This window comes from Parasteatoda tepidariorum, chromosome 9 (assembly GCF_043381705.1).
Source record: "Parasteatoda tepidariorum isolate YZ-2023 chromosome 9, CAS_Ptep_4.0, whole genome shotgun sequence".
NCBI lineage: Eukaryota > Metazoa > Arthropoda > Arachnida > Araneae > Theridiidae > Parasteatoda > Parasteatoda tepidariorum.
The window spans coordinates 31,836,407-31,853,555 of NC_092212.1; the positions used below are offsets into that span (position 1 = coordinate 31,836,407).

The following is a 17,149-nucleotide window of genomic DNA, read 5'->3' on the forward strand; positions in this document are numbered from 1 at the left end:
GAAATGTACTTTTAAATCGTTACTTTTTTTGTTTCGTACTTGTACTTTTTACTCGTTACTTTTTAAAATAAGAACTTTTTACTTTTTACTCGCTACTTTTTTAAAAAATGCTTGTACTTTTACTCGTTACTTTTTAAAAGTAACGTTGCCATATATGGTGGTTACTCAATATTTCTCTTTCGCAACTCCAATGCTTCGGACAATTTTAAACCTATTGTTGTGAACTCTCTAACTAATGTTAAATAGAGGAACTCTAGTTTATTCTCATTTAATCTCTCAATCTTGATGACTCGAGGGGATGACCTCAAATATGCTAATTAATAAGTGCAGACGATATTTTAATTTACGAAATCAGACACAAAAACTTACTTTCTCAGAATAAGCATACTTTTTTTTCGACGTATTCAGATTTCTGATTCCAAAAATATAGTAGGGGGTAGCGCAATCCGGAAAATCTGATTCCAATAGTTTGGTCAGGAGAGCGTTCCAAAGTTTGGACCTTTCCAACGCGATTAAAAAGTTCTCGAAATATAGCGAAATACGCAGAAATTGAAATTAACATTAAGGGGTCCAAACTTTGGAGCTCTCTCCTTGACCAAACTGTTTGAACCATATTTCTCAGATTGCGGCTACTCCCTTTAATTTGGGGGTCAGAAATCCATATCCGTCGAGAAAAAGGTATGTTTACTCAGAGAAAGTACGTTTTTGTGTCTGATTTCGTAATTTAAAATATCGTCTGCACTTATTAATTTGCATATTTGAGGTCACCCCCTTGAACCATTAAGATTGAGTCCTAGAAAGTGTAAATCCGATCATTAGATCAAAAGTTATTCTGGATCCGTTTTTTATTTTGCGTACTGTAATTTTTTACATGACAAAAACTATCGAAGAAAAAAAAGGGCAAGAAGCTTTCGTCTTTTCTAAAATTTTAAAAACGATGCGTGAAGAAAAGAAAGGAGTATTGCTATTTTTCTCCTCTACACATTTTTACTTATAACTTCGGTCCTATTCTGTACAGGGCAGCCAATTACTAGGCTTTTTGCAAAATATTTTTAAGAGTGGTAGACAATAAGAAACTAAAGCTAACATTCTAAAAGCTTCCCCAGGAGAAAACTGGGACTAAGTGGCTCGAAAAATTTACTTTTGAATCATTTGCATGTAGTGGTGTGGAAAATATTTTAAAATCAAATTTACGAACGAAAGAATAAAATATTAAAAACGTAGACTGAACTACTAGCAGAAGACATTTTAGAAACTTGGCATTTTTAGGGGGGGGAATCTTCTTACTGAATGAATAAGTTTATAGACAATTTCAGAAAATTGATTTCGTTTTCACAATATATTTTTAAAAGACATTTCTCAGTTTTATATTTCTCGTTTTATTCTACATGCTCAAGAACGTAAAACTTTTTATGAAGAGTTTTACGATTTTAAGTCAATAAAAGTGAAATTTCGCAGTGAAACTAAATATATTTTCAACAATTTTTACTTTGTTCTTTGTTTACGATATCTTTACTAACTGCAGACCTCACAATTTATTTGACTTCAAGCCAAAGATTTCTCTCAAATATTTAAAACGGTAACAAAGTTTATGTCTTAATATTTGAAGAGCTTGGGGCTAATAGTCATAAGCCTTACTTTTACCAAAAAGTAAATTTTTTCGCCAAATAGTTCCTTCGTATCGTTCCTAGATAAACACTTTACATGTTTTCGGAATTTCCTCTAGATATCAACACAATGCACAACATAGAAGAGGCATTTCTTGCCCTTGAGGTGGCTGCAAGACAAATGGGCTTTGGCATAAATGTAGAGAAAACCAAATACATGTTATTCTCAAGAAACAGATTTTCAGACCTCAATCTTGAAATAGAGTCTTATAGATTTGAAACAGTAAGGAGTTTTACTTACTTAGGATCAATTATTACTATAGACAACAGAATGACTCCTGAAATGAAAAAAAAGCCCGTCTCTATCTGTCAAATAGGGCCTGACTATGGGCTGAGAAGATTTATTAAATATAGATTTCTTTCTAGACAGTCTTGACATACGCTTCTGAAGCTTGGACAATGACAAAACTGGAGTAAAATTGTATCGCAATATTTGAGACAAAGATTTTGCGGAGTATACTTGGTGGTGAAAATGAAAACAATAACTGGAGAAGGAGATTTAACTTTTAACTGTACTAGATTTATGAACAACCTGATATTATTAAACACATAAAATTAAATAGAATTTATTAGATGGCCCACGTGATTCGAATGAGTGATGACAAAAAAAAAGATACTGCTTTTTAGACCCATTGGAACAAAAAAGGAACTTTCCTAACAAGTAAATAATGTTCGATTTCTAATCGAACGCTGTGACCACTGAATGTAACATCTCACAGTTCTTTGATCTTGCTAGAGTAGCCTTTGTTTTAGAATTTCTTCCTTGTTTTAGATTTTTTATTAGTTTTTCTCGTCTCATGGACCTGGCAACAATAGACTCATAGCTAATGAGTTAGAAATAGCAACATTACTTCTTTGAATAACTTATATTTCAATTCAGCAAAATCATTTGACTCTTAGGTCTAAAATATCCGTTGCTGTATTACCATCCATAATTAAAAACATCATCATCATCATAGTAGGCTAGAAAGCCCAATGTGAGCTAGTGCCTTCCTCTGAAGATTTCTCCATGACGACTTCCGATTTATCTTTGATCTCCAATTCTTTTCATTAATTGCGAGAAAATCAGACTCCACTGAGTCAGCCCATCTCAACCTCGGTCTTCTCCGCTTTCTTTTTCCAGTGGGTCTGAAAAGCAGTATCTTTTTTATTGTGTTGTCGTCACTCATTCGAATCACGTGGGCGATCCAATTCATTCTATTTATTTTTATGTATTATTTATTTTTATTATTATTATGTATAATATCAGATTGTTTATAAATCTTGAACAGTTCAAAGTTAATTCTCCTTCTCCAGTTATTGTTGTCATTTACACCACTAACCAAGTATACCCAGCAAAATCTTTCTCTCAAATATTGCGGCACAATTTTCTTCCAGTTTTGTCACTCTCCAAGCTTCAGAAGCGTACGTCAAGACAGGCCAGACAAGAGTTTTGTTGATTAAAAACTTTGTTTTTCTAGAAAGAAACCTAGATTTAAAAACATTCAGCAAAAAAAGGCCAATGAAAATATTTTAAAACATATGATTACTGTGTCCCCTTTTCCAGCAGACCTGATAACGTTTCTAGCTCGCGTTTTGAAGCGATAACGTGAGATACTTAGAGCAGACGTTGAAAGAAAAAAAAAACTGTATATACTATAAGCATATTCTGAAATTAAAGAAGTTAAATCAATGTACGTGAAAGTATGGTAATGAGAAAAATTGTTGCGCGTGAGGATTTTGATTTGTTTTTGGAAGCTTACAAATAAAGTTTTTTCTAAAGTAACATAAACAAACTGAATGTAACAGATAACATTGCATTTAAAGTTTTCAGGAATTTGTTTCCCCTGACAAACATCAGAGTAGTATAACCGCTTACACTATTTCGTAAATGTCTGTTTTATGCCCAAGACGACATTTTCTACCGGAAAACAATTTCAATAAAAACGTGACTTGGGACCAAACCATGATAGAATAAAGAACTTGCAGCTAATAGAACTGACATTTAGTGATTACGCTCTTTATCCAAAGCTTTCAAGATTATGTTTGTCATCCACATTATACTATGCCTAAGATTTTGAAATAAGTAATCACGTTTTTATTAATCTGTCTATCTGAATAGATTTATTTTGAGTTTTTGAAACGGACAGTTTTATGAGTGAATTAAAATGACTTACTCAGAAGGCTCTGTTATTCTGGATAAAATTTGTCTACTTTATTTAAACCATAATGCTATGACAGACAAATGTCTATCACTGAATACTGGTAGCTTAGGGGATAGAGCACTCAGCTCCCAATGAGCTGATTCGGGTTCGAAACCCATCAATGGCTGGTCGATACGAATCCCGCACCCGATCATCACCTCCTACATCTGAAAGCCTCCACACGGTTTCTTATAAGTAGTCTGCGCAGATTATTTAGAAAGCGAACCACTTGTGCGCATAAACCCAAATTCCATTTTAAAAGTTATTGAGAGAAATTTATCATATATATTTGAGAATTGAATCTGTAGTGGTTGACAAGTGAATAAAACAAACCAATTATATTCATAAGTTAAACAAATTTTTAGACATAAATTTGCTACCACTTTCTAATTTTGAATAGATTTCATATTAAATGATTCTTTCACTAATCGGCTTACCTTTATAGTGGTCTGATCGGACTACCTACAAAAAACAGTGTGAAGGCTTTCAGTTATAGGAGGCGTTGACCCGGCATGCACCGACCGCAGTGCTAACGAAAAATATCCTCAGTCAGTATATGAGTGGTAGATGGATCATGGGTTAGAACCCCCTTGCCACCAGGCTAACCGTAGGAGGTTTTCTGCGTTTTCTTCCCTATGTTACGCAAATGCGTTTTAGTTCTATGAAAAAGTCCATCACGAAGGTAAATTTCTCCCAATACTTAATCCAGGAGTTTCCTTGTGTCCAGAATGGGTTCAAAATTACAAGGCTACGAAATTAAACATAGGTAGTATTCGTAAAATCAAAATTGGGTTGGCTGCTTAACGACGGCAATAAAATAAAATGGAATAAAATGTCCATCACTGTAATAGATATATGATATAGTAGAAAAATTTCGCCGTTCGTGAATTGAAGCTCTATAGTTTGAAAGGACTATTTAAGATTTTTTCAGAGAAATTAAGTTGATCAATTTGTTAAGTCATTTCATTAAGCACACAAAAGCACTTTCTATAAATGGAAACAGCAATTTTTTTTATGGAAGGATATTCGCATTTACAATCATAATCTAAAAGTTATCACCAAAGTTTTCGAAAAAATATGACTTTTAAATAGTTTTATTACTTTTTGTATTATTTATTATGAATATGTAACATTTCGTCATTTCTCTTTAAACAAAATTTTCATTCTTCTGATGCAGTTTTATATAGAGTGGAAGCAGTTGTCTGAAAATCGTGACTCTGTGATTCAGTCAGGAGAAACTGCCACAACCTTAATGCACAAATGCCAATTTGCTCATCTTTGAGGAGACAATTTTTCTAGTTGCAGAAAAATTAATGTTTAAATGTATGAATCTTAGTTTAGAATTAAAGTTATTTTGCTGACCACTAAGTCTATATAGTTCACAAGTTTATACATAACATCACTCTTTAACATGCCAATTTGATTTGTTTCGTAAAAATATTTTCTAGTGGTAAAGAAATGTAAGTTATTTTTAATTCAGTATTTTTAATGTTAAATAATTTTTCCGCCACTATATATCAAAAATTCGAAATATCGTATAAAATGCAACATTATTGCAGCTGCAGCATGGTTATTCTTTTAACGAGTAAGGGTAATTATTCTTATTCTGCAAATTTTACTATTTCTTAGCTGCAAACTTATTAACCCCTTAACGATCGGTTAATTTTCAGGAAAACGGTCATAAAAGTGCCTATTTTTTTGGCTTTTGTATTTGTATTACGCATTTGATTAGTGCTGACATCTAGCTTAAAATAAACTAACTATCTACAATTACCTTAAAAATATCCTGGTACTGCCATCTGGTGCTTAAAGTGAGAAATATAATGTTTTCCGGGCAAAAGAAATGAATTAGTTTTATTCTTATTGGCGCGTTACTACTGAACAATCCACCCCGTCAATATCACGGGAGCGAGAAATAGAGGGCGAAACCTCACCCCGTCATTTTCACGGGAGCGAGGAGGAAGGGCTTAAAAACTTTGCAGAAAGTGGAGCAGTTGGCATTCCTGCACTTGGTTCATGATGCAGAGTTATGCTAGTTATCATTAATCGTTATAATAGTTTTCGTAGTAATATCAATAGTTTTTGTTTTATTTTGGAAGGGTTCTCTTAAAAGGACGGCAGCAGAGATGCCAACATGCTCCGGACAGCAGGATTAGTATTTTAGAGTGGTAGTCTTTTAATTCATGATTCTTGATTTAGTACATTCGGTTTATAGTTTCTACTTACCACCTCTTCTAAATAATTTATAGGCTTATGAAATATGTCACTTTGTCACAGTTGAGCCGGAGCCTCACTGGCCGAGCGTTATCTCCCGCTAAACGTTGAGCAAAGCTTAGAGGTAGCGGGTTCGAATCCCATTGTTTCTCTGGATGTTTCTTCGTGCTGTCCTTATATTTGACAAAGGTTTATAAGCCTGAATTGAGCACACAAGCCTGCAAATTTATGTAATTCCAATACAGTTGAGTCGAGTTTGGACCTATAATAAGTTAGCAAAATTAACCAAAGATTTTCAAGGCGTAATTTACAGTTCTTTACTATTTTTACAGAATTTTTCAAAATTTTTAAGGTCTACAATTATTAGTTTATAATATACTATTACTACTCTATAATTCATACCAGTCAACTCTTCCGGATTTGCTGAAAGATTTAATGTTATAGAATTTTCTTCGCATTCTTGCTTGTTTTTTTATTTTAGCAAATTTGATTTAAAATGCTTTTAACTACCAGTACATTTTAATAGTTTAAACATACATAGCGAGAGCTAGCTATTTATTTATTGCGTAAAATCTCGCTATATCATTTTAATTTTCACTCAGTTAATGCTACTGAACCCCAACCTTCACCATTCAATTGCGCTTCGGCGGTTTATCATGCATTCCCACTCAGATGAATTAGTTAGAGCCCCTCGCGGGGCTGATGCTAAGATAACTACAACATATGAGATTTTCGGTTAATTTTGCAAACTTATTAAAAAGGCTTAACTGCAACAAATCACGAAAAACTTTAAATTATTTAAAAGTAGTTTCGAATAAACACACCATAAATCGAATTTAGTAAACCAAGAATAATGCATTAAAAGACTACCACTCGAAAATATATATCCGCTGTCGGGAGCAAGTTGGCATCTCTCTTAACAATCTTTTGTCGAATAACCATATATGGCAACGTTACTTTTAAAAAGTAACGAGTAAAAGTACAAGTATTTTTTAAAAAAGTAACGAGTAAAAAGTAAAAAGTTCTTACATTAAAAAGTAGCGAGTAAAAAGTACAAGTACTAAACAAAGAAAATGAACGATTTAAAAGTACATTTCTAGGAAATCGAAAATTCAAAATAACCTAAAATTTTACTGAATCATATTTTTATGTTCTTTAATGTTTTTGCAAAATTTTTGTTATTTATTTAATTATTTTTAATTTTGAAAGTTATGGACATTAATTTATTTTTAAATTCGGAAGAATATTATAATATAATTTTATAATATAATCGTATAATATAATTTTAAAATCAAATATAATTTTAATATCAAACTTTTTATGGATTTGCACGAAAAAGAAATTTTATCTATTGATTTTAATTTTTAGTTTATTATTTTTATTTATTTAAATTACCATTGATTTAAAATTGTTTTACTCTATAGAAACGCGTTTTAAAAGCACAAACATAAACAAAGCAAACACGGGGTTTCAGATAGCTTTGTGATCTTTGAGCTAGTAAAAAATAATTGAATGTGCAGTATAAGTTGAAACAGAACAGTCTACAGTTTTATTTGTAACAATGGCTAATGCTGAAGTCATGCGAGAAAATCATTTTCCGAACATTTCTGCCTAACGAAATAATTAAAATTTGTAAACGAGTTTTAGTATCAGCGGCTAAATTAATACCTTCGAGTCTTCAAGAGTTATAATAGTAATTATAATTGTTTTCAATAGCACAAATAGCTCTGAAGTTCTTAGAGATTTGACTGGGCGTTGTTTGACAAGGTCGGGCATAAACATAATTTTAGTAAAAAATGTACTAGGTAAAAATATATTCGACAAAAATGTATTATTAGTGAGTTCAAGAAGAAAATTGAAAAACATAATAACAAAATACAAAATGTTTTATTTAAAATGTATTAAACAAATGCATAAAACTCGAAAATGAATGAAAATAACTTAATAATTAATATTTTTATTCATTTTGCAAAATAATTGCATTTCGAAAGCATTTTTTTTCTCTTTAGAAAGCTTTCCGAGCTTTAGAAAAAAGTAACGATTTCATTCGACATTTCCGTCACAAATACTTGTACTTTTTCCCTAAAAAAGTAACGAAAGTACAAGTAAAAGTACTAAATTTAAAAAGTAACGAAGTACAAGTAAAAGTACGTACGTTTTACTTGTACCGGCGGTACAAGTAACGAAAGTAAAAGTACTGCCATATATGCGAATAACATTGCACAAGCATGCAGAAAATGACAGGATAAAGGAAATTTTAATCAATCGTATAAATTTAATTTGGTGTATTTACCAAAAAACAGGTCAGGCGTTTTATTGAAATTTGGGACGACGCAAAGTCCCTTTTTCTATTTATCATGACTTGAGAATACATGATGTTAAAAATTGGACGATGAATTCTCTGTATTATAATACTTTTATTTATAATTTGAAACATTAAATGTAAGACCATTTGCTGAATTTTTCAAACCTATAAGTTTGATATTTTCTAGAGGAAAAAAAAAAGATTTCGAACAATCGACTAAATTTAGTCCATCAGACGATTATGGGATGTTCAACTGGGTCCATTAAGACTATTCATCCGTGAATTGTTCTTTCCTGTTTTTTTCCCCCATAAAATTTTCAGGATATCTGGAATTCTTGAAGAACAAAAGATCTTAAAATGAAGAAAACGACTTTTTAGAAGTAGGTCGTTGATAATAATACTTGGTTCTATCTTCATCATCAATTCTGTGTTTGCCTCACGTTCACATTTTATAACAACAATATTTTTTCTGGAGTAGTAACAATAATTCACAATTTAGTTGTCCTATGATGTGAAAAAACTCTCTTGATAAATGTGCAGCTTAAAAAATGAGTTTTTTTTCTTATTGTTGAAGGTTTCTACGATACGTGATATTAATAATTTTTGAAGATATAAAGGTTGCCGAAATAAAGAGTGGACAAGTGGAATAGCACAAGAAATACTGTACCGATGGCAGCGCCGTTATTCAAATTTATGAAAGAAGCCAAAAATGCATGGAATAGATAAACTAGCTCGCACGGGAACGTTTATTATAAAGTAAGGTCTCGCTAAATACTTTTTCGTCCTAATCAGAATAACGCGAAGTACTACGAGTTTTGGTGACAGATAGAAAACATAACACAGATATTCACACTTCAATGTTGGCATTTTATGGCTAGCCAACATTCTAGAGCAGACGGCACTCACGGCAGTTGATGAAATGGTCCACCAATACAAGAGTTTCATCAAAATCATTACTGCAGTTGAGGAAATGAATGGAAACAAAGTTGAGCAAATGGTCTGCCAATACAAGAACTGTAATGAGTTCAATACAGCAGTCGATAAAAATGTTAAATTGTTTTTTAAAATTTTTTTTATTGCAAAAGCACTTGACTTTACATCATTGGCCACCATGCATCGAAGATGCATGAGATTGGAGCATATAAAACAAAAACTGAACCATTGAACAATACAAGAACAATATAATAACAAGAACAATAAATCAACAATCTCGGGAACAAAACGTGAACCACTTAAACAAGAACGAGAATCAGTCGCTGGATACCAATTTCATCAACTCCCTAGCTCGCCAATATCGACTGAATAAATCTTCTTCATTTAATGAAGAGCAACTGAGCAAATGATCTTTGTCCATCTCAAAGTTCTGGTTGCACAAAGTGCACATAGGACTGTCAAGTATACCAATTCTGTATAGATGTTTAGCAAGGCAGTCATGTCCAGTCTCCAGACGGAACGCCGCCACTGCAGTGGATCTAGGGGAGTTTGGAATTTAATTAATTGAATACCTCTATTTCTTATTCTTGATTTCTTCTACTAAATTAGCATCATAGCTTTTCTTCACAATATTTTTTATAATTCTTTTAATTGATGAAAATGGTACTTTGGCATTACCTGCCTGAAAAATCTCTTTTCCCTTCTTTGCTAATGTTTCAGCCCATTCGTTACCATTTATTCCTATATGAGATGGAATCCATTGCAGAACAACAGTCCTTCCCTCAGAAGCTAGGAGATTAATATTTCTTCCGCAGGAGTCAATAATATTTGACTCTGCAACATTATGTGCAGCAATAGCCTGGATGTCTGATAGAGAGTCTGAAAAAATAACTATGTTGTCAATCTGAACTGATCTAACCCTGATTTGTTCTGTTGCAATTCTAATTGCCTCCAGTTCTCCATCAAAATTGGTCCGCAATGGACCAAAGGTGGCATAGAACGCAAAAAGTTCTGAATACACACCAACACCAACGTTGTCAAGCATTTTCGATCCGTCAAAAAAAAAAAAATTGTTGAGTTACGATCTGTGACATCTGCGAAAATATATTTCGTAAGCGTATTTTCATTTTACTTAGACTGAAGTTGATTTCGGAGTCCCTGTTCTCGAAGCGGACACCTCACTCCTTCATCTCAGATGATGCCTGTGGGCAACTGTAGCAATGGCTGTAGAAATGGTAAAAGATGTTGACTTGAGATGCGTTTCAGGCTTGATAGAGGTGATGAATTAGCATCTAAGATTTTTTTTCTGGCAGTAGAGATCGGAGTAGTTTCACTAACTCCTCGTTTTTTATTAGTTCCTGCCTCTCTCTGAAGATTTGCAGAAATCGCTGTACTGCCTTTTCTTCTCAGTAGCTTTTCTCTTTGGTCTAGCACCACAGTCCGTGAAACAGGCTGGGTACTCTCCGCTGCAGTTGGTACAAGAGCTGGAAGGCTTCTAGGTTTTGTACCTAGATACCGAATAGTGTGCCGAATTTGTACCGAATAGTGTGCACCAACACACTTCATGCATGCAGGTTCGCCAGTGCAAATCTTTTGGGTATGCCCAAAGCTTTGTCATTTGAAACACTGGATTTCGTAACGACCTTCTCGAAATCGCTCGATCTGTACTGATGTTGATAGTATTTTCTTTACTTTGAAGAATTCTCTGTTCATGGGAGAATGATCAGAAAAAGGGAGAGGAGCTTATACCCATCGTCACGTCTCTTCCTTACCGTTCCGAATGGCCGATGATCAATATCTGTGATTTCTTTCTCCAAGATCGAGATCTTCTGATCATCGGAGAGTCCTTTGACTAGTAGTTTTCTTCTGCAGACTTGTAAATTCTCTTTCTGTATGGTATCTGTGGTCTCATCTGTTGTTGGGACAGCAGGTGTGACTACCGGCTCGATGTTGTTGCTAGTAGATGTCCATACTTTCTCTGGTTTGTGAAGGAAGTCTTTTCTTCTTCCTTTTTCTCTTCTTTTTTAGAGGCTCGGTTTCGTCCTCATTCTGTGGTTCTTTCTCCAGGGCTGGAGTCTCTTTTATTGACTCGGGAATTTCATGGTGTTCTGTGGAAATAGCAGTTGTCTCCTCTGGTGAAGGCTCAGTCTGCTCGGGCTCTGCTTTCTCATTTTTGACTGCAGTCTTTTCAGGTTCTACTGGCTCGATGGATTTTATTTAACCCAGTGCTGACGTAATATATCCTTAGCGGTAGACGGATCATGGGTTAAAGTACCTTTGTCATCAAGCTAACCGTGGGAGTTCGTGGATTTTTTCACCTTGTAACGCAAATGCGGGTTAGTTCCACCAAAATGTCCAAATTAAATCAGTTCATTAAATCAGTTTTTACTCACCTTTTTAATGCTCAAAGGACATGAAAATTCAGATTTAGGTGTAAAAAAAATACATATATATATATATATTTTTTACTTTACAATTAAAAACGTTTTTCATAATTTGCAAATTAATTAATAAAAATTATTTAATTCATTTAAATTCCCCATCTTGAGACTAAAGGCTTATAACATTTTGTGAAAGACTTAAAGAAGAAATAAGGAGAGAAACGTGGCACGTTAAAATAACATTAAAGTAACAAATTTTTCTACCATAATAGCGGTTAAAATGTGAAAGCCAGTTTTTCAAAACTTTATCTTTGGAGTGTCATGAATCCGAAATTGCTGAAAAAAAATATGTTTCTTAAGAAAAAGTGAGTTTTTGGTCAAAATAAGCATATCCGTCACGGTTACAGTTATACAGATTTTGAGAGACTTCTTTATAATATTATCAAAGTACTTTCCGAAAATCCAAACAACCATTCAAACGTTATAAGGGTAATCCTTTTTTTTTTTTTTTTTAAAGTTATCTGTGCATTGAGCAAATGCTGTGATTCAATCAAGTTTCGAGGTTCCAAATCGGGTTTTTTTCTCATGGATGCTTTTCGAAACCTCCGTTGTTATATGAAATTATGCTTTTTTGAGTAGAATAATATGTTTCATCACAGCTGTGAGCTTGCAACTGTTACTCATAACTGTTAGGTCAAGTTTAGCCTATCTAAAGACAGCGCTGTCTAAGCTCAGTTTGAAAATGGCACAAAATGTCAATATGGAGAAAAGCCACAGTTTTATGAAAATGAAAAGCATTTGTGGTCGATTTTTTTAATATTTAAAAACTTACTCCATTACCTTAGCTCATAAAAATTTGTAAAAACTGAGAATAAGGCAGTGGTTTTGACAATTTTCATCTAGGTGGAAAAATGTCGCCAAATTGGTGATTTAAAAAAAAAGTTTAACAACTTTTAAAATATTTAAGTTAATTATCTGTTCAAAAACCCAGATAATTCTTCACGGCAAGATGATATAAATAGTTTAATATCATCGCTTTGCTTCAAGTATAAGGCTCTTAAACTATGACTTTTCATTTTCCTTGGTGACAGAGCTTCGAAAAACATCGTTATGCACGCCGATCTGTTCAGGAAATAATTTTTAATTTCAAATTTTTTCCCCTTTGGTCTTAATAAGATTTATATCGTTCCATTATTACCCATTAACGGGAACCGACTCTTTGTTTATTCAAACAGGGTAACTTTAACAATAACAACCAACCCTGTATGTATTGTCTCCATGTTATAGATAAATTTTGTTGTTGTTGTTTTAAATAAGCTTAAATTTATTAGTAAATAAAATTTATATTTATTTATTTGTTTGTTTTTAAAGAATTTCAGTCTCTATTTTTTCTTTCTATATTTTTATACTTTAGAATTAAAACAATGTAGTATTTAATTTTTTTTTAAACTATGAATATTTTTATTACAGAATGAAAAAAATCAGATTATGACGTCCAATGTTTGGCTACAGTTGGTAAGTTCTCTTACCTATATTTATTTTTTATGTGTCTAAACTTATAAATATCACATAATTTTTTCCCCAATATATTTTGTTCATTTTTGGTTTATAAATAATTTTTTTCATTAATATCTTGAATGCAATTTTATTTCTTCTATAATTTATGTACTTTCTCTAAATGCAGGATTACCACGGGAGGCTAAAAATCCAAAAAGTTGAAATTAATGAAATTCAAAATTTTATTGAAAGAGATTAAAATTACACACTTCCCTTAAGGGTCTCATCGTAAAACTACACAATGAATATTTCAGTAGATCTCATTACCCTAATTAACTCTTTCATTACCAATAGGAAGTTCAGAATTAAAATCGATAGTTCATTCTCAGCTTATAAAAACATTAAAGCCGGTGTGCCCCAAGGTAGTATCCTCGGGCTACTACTATGCAATTTATACGCAGCTGACTTTCCCATAAATAACAATAATCCTAATTAAATCACAGCATTGTATGCTGACGATACAGCAATCATCACGAAATCTATCAGCCATTTACAAGCCTTTATCCATATGCAAAAGAAGATCTATAATAGTGCTCACAATGAAAGATTAAACTACACCCGGATAAATGCCAAATGATTATCATCAATAGCAATAAGAAATGTAGAACTATACCAGATATTGTCCTCTACAATCAGGTCATCTAGCCCACAAAGAACGCTAAATATCTAGGTGTTACTATAACCTCTAATTTAAATTGGAAACAGCATATTAATAACATTATTAAAACAGCGAGCAGTGCATACTGGGCCTTTAACTCCATATTAAACTCGAAGTCATTTTTGGACATAAAATGCAAGAGCACAATCTATTTAATGGCCATCAGGCCAATTCTAACCCCCTTACCATTACCACTCTAAATAATAGTTCAAAAAGTAAACTCTCTATGACGGTAGGGTAGATCATCAGAAGACTTGTCGGCTCCCCTAAATGCATTAGCAATAATAGTAAAAAAAGGACCTAAAAATTAATAACATCATCGTCTAAATAAAAAATTTAAATAAAATTTTTTACGATGATGCAAAAACTTGTAGTACCATCAGCAATTTCAACTCAGTCCTAGATATATAATTAATTGATGACAATACTAAATTTAGCCCGATTACTGCCTTTTTCCTTTAGAATATGGGGTTGCCCAAGCACAACATATGATATTTTTCAACTTTACACTTTACACACACAGTATCACATAAAATTATACATGGGCCGAGGAGAGCGAGCAACCCCGAGGGGTCTTCTCCAAGGAACAAGTATTATGATTAAAACTAGTGTGGTGAGCAACCCAGAAGACGAGTGGTTATCAACCGGGACGCCTGGGTCACCAGTGTAACAGAGCTTATGACTTAAATTTCTTTCATTGATTATTCCCTCACTGTACATATCTATTTTATTTTAATTCGATTTGCGTTGTAATTTGTGCTTTGTAAATATGTATATTATATTTAACCCAGACCTTCTTTAATATTATCGTTCATCATACTATCCATGATTATTTTATCTTGTTTATGCTTATATTTACTTATTATAATATCTCATGTCCTATTACATTTTATGATTGTCCCTGTCACACGACTCTCCCTCGCATTTTTGGTGCTGAGCACCCCCCTCATTCGTCCATCTCCCTTCCTCATCATCGATTTAATTACTACCGACGGATCAGTTAATGCCGCTTCGCTGCAGCGCACCGAGATTTATGTAATTTCTACCGTTCTACCTCGAGAAAAGAAGATATTGTTATACAGTTGGGAGAAAAAATAGATTTATTCCTTCTGAAAACCAACTATTACTGAATTACGTAGCCGCTGACCTTTCCGGTTTTGCTGGAGGATTTTATTTTCATACTAAAAATGGTAGAGATTCTATTATACTTTTTGAATTATTATAATAATTATAAATGAGTTTGACTACCACTACATATAAACAATTATGACAATTACTGACATGCCAACTGCTCCGGACACGCCAAAATAATTAAAAAAAACGGTAAATAATTACAAAGTAAATTTTGCATAGATTTGACTATTTTTGCTTGCTTTTTAAAAGGTATGGCATGACAAGAATCTCATACTCATACTCATATGTGATGGTTATCTTAGCATCAGCCCCGCTAGGGGCTCTAACTAATTCATCTGAGTGGAAATAAATAATAAATCGCTGAAGCGCAACTGAAAGGTGAAAGTTGGGGTTCAGTATCTTTTACTGAGAGAAAATTAAAATGAAGTAGTGAGATTGAACAAACAAGTATAAGAGAGAGAAGAGGTTTTGTGGCAGACTGCCTCACCTCCCTTCGAGGTATTACCCCCGAGCTTCTCAGGTGCCCAGAGTAGCCACATAGCCTCAGAGAAAAGGAGAAATACATAATAAATGCGCAAAATTATTTACAAGTATTTACAGCTATTTACAAAATTTACGGGACAAAACTCCGTCGGATAGGAAGAAGGCGGTTGCCGGGCTATATATTTTATGTTGTCTTTGATGAGCTCAAAATCGAAATTTTTAAAGTAATTGCACGCATGACAAGAGAGTGCATCTCTGAAGAAACTTGCACATAGTTCAGCTATGTGCTCATCTATTTTGTTGATTTTTAACTCTCGTCTTAGATCTTTCATTCTCATGGATCTGGGGGCTCCTGTGATATATCTGAGGAATTTATTTTGAGTGATCTCCAGTTTCTTTTTTTGACTAACAGTGGTTGTGCTCCATGCTGGGGCTGCGTAGCTGATGATCGGTCGAATGCATTGGGGGTATAGCGTTCGTTTTGTTTTGAGTGATAGTCTTGAATTATAGTTTAATATTGGTTTCAGAGATCTATAGGCTCCTTGCGCTTTGCTGAGAATATTTTCATTATGGGTATTCCAGTTAAAAGTACTAGTAAGAGTGACGCCTAGGTAGGTGTCCTTTCGAACTAGTGGTATTGCATCATTGAAAAGAGTAATGTATGGATAAATGACTTTCTTTTTACTTGATTTCATGACAAGAATCTTAAAGTGGTGAATTATATAAGCCTGCGAATTATTTAGAAATAGTGGTGGACAAAAATCTACTAAATTGAATTTGTTAAACCAATAATCACAATTGATAAACTACCACTTTAAAATATATATTTGCTGTTCGGAGCAAGTTGGCATCTGCTCAGTAATAATTAATTAACAAATATATAAAAGTATAATATGCGAAATATATAAAAGTATATTTACGAAAGCAAATTTCAACTCAGATTAAAATTTTTTTCTGTGATTGTTTTACTAATACTCGGATAATCCGTACTCGGGAAGAGTGAAAATTTGCAGGTTCGGAAATGCTTCCACTACTAGTTTTTTCCTCTATTTTGTTTAGCTTTCGCTCATGTGTTTCGTTTTAAGTAATTTTTCCTTCACTTCACATCAGAAATTTCAAATGCTACTTCTTTGATATTGTCTCGAGGTTACGAGGGTTGCTATTTATATTTCTGGCCTAATAATGAAAAAACAAATATGTAGGATCGAAATTGGTTTTATTGTTTTTTAAAATATTCTCCATGATGATCAATACACTTTTGCATGCGTTTGAACCAATTTTCAAAGCACTTTTTCCAGTCCGATTGAGGTAACTCCAAAACATGCGTTTTGAATGCATCAACCGCTTCTTCGGGGGTCGAAAATCATTGTCCACGTAATTTATTTTTGATGCGTGGGAATAAGAAAAAGTCATTGGGCGCCAAATCAGGGCTGTTCGGCGGATGACCCATCAGTTCGATCTTTCGCTCCGTCAGAAATGCCTTTGTTTGAGTCGATGTGTGAGAGCTCTCATTGTCGTGATGAAGAATGATTCGCCTGTTCTTCTGCTTTTTTCGAATTTCTCCGATGACTTCTGGCAAACAAATGGTCGTGTACCATTCAGAATTGACCGTCCTGCGTTGCTCTAACGCCACT

The 17,149-nt window shown here is 33.4% G+C and overlaps 1 protein-coding gene across 1 annotated transcript in view; it reads left to right on the top strand.

Moving 5' to 3' along the window:
- Positions 1-17,149, top strand: part of LOC107451539 (acetylcholine receptor subunit beta-like 1) — a 128,167-nt gene that overhangs the window by 82,184 nt on the left and 28,834 nt on the right. The window contains exon 3 of the mRNA XM_021148572.3: positions 13,154-13,198. Within this exon, the coding sequence (XP_021004231.1) occupies positions 13,154-13,198 (45 nt within the window). The remainder of the gene's footprint in view (positions 1-13,153; positions 13,199-17,149) is intronic.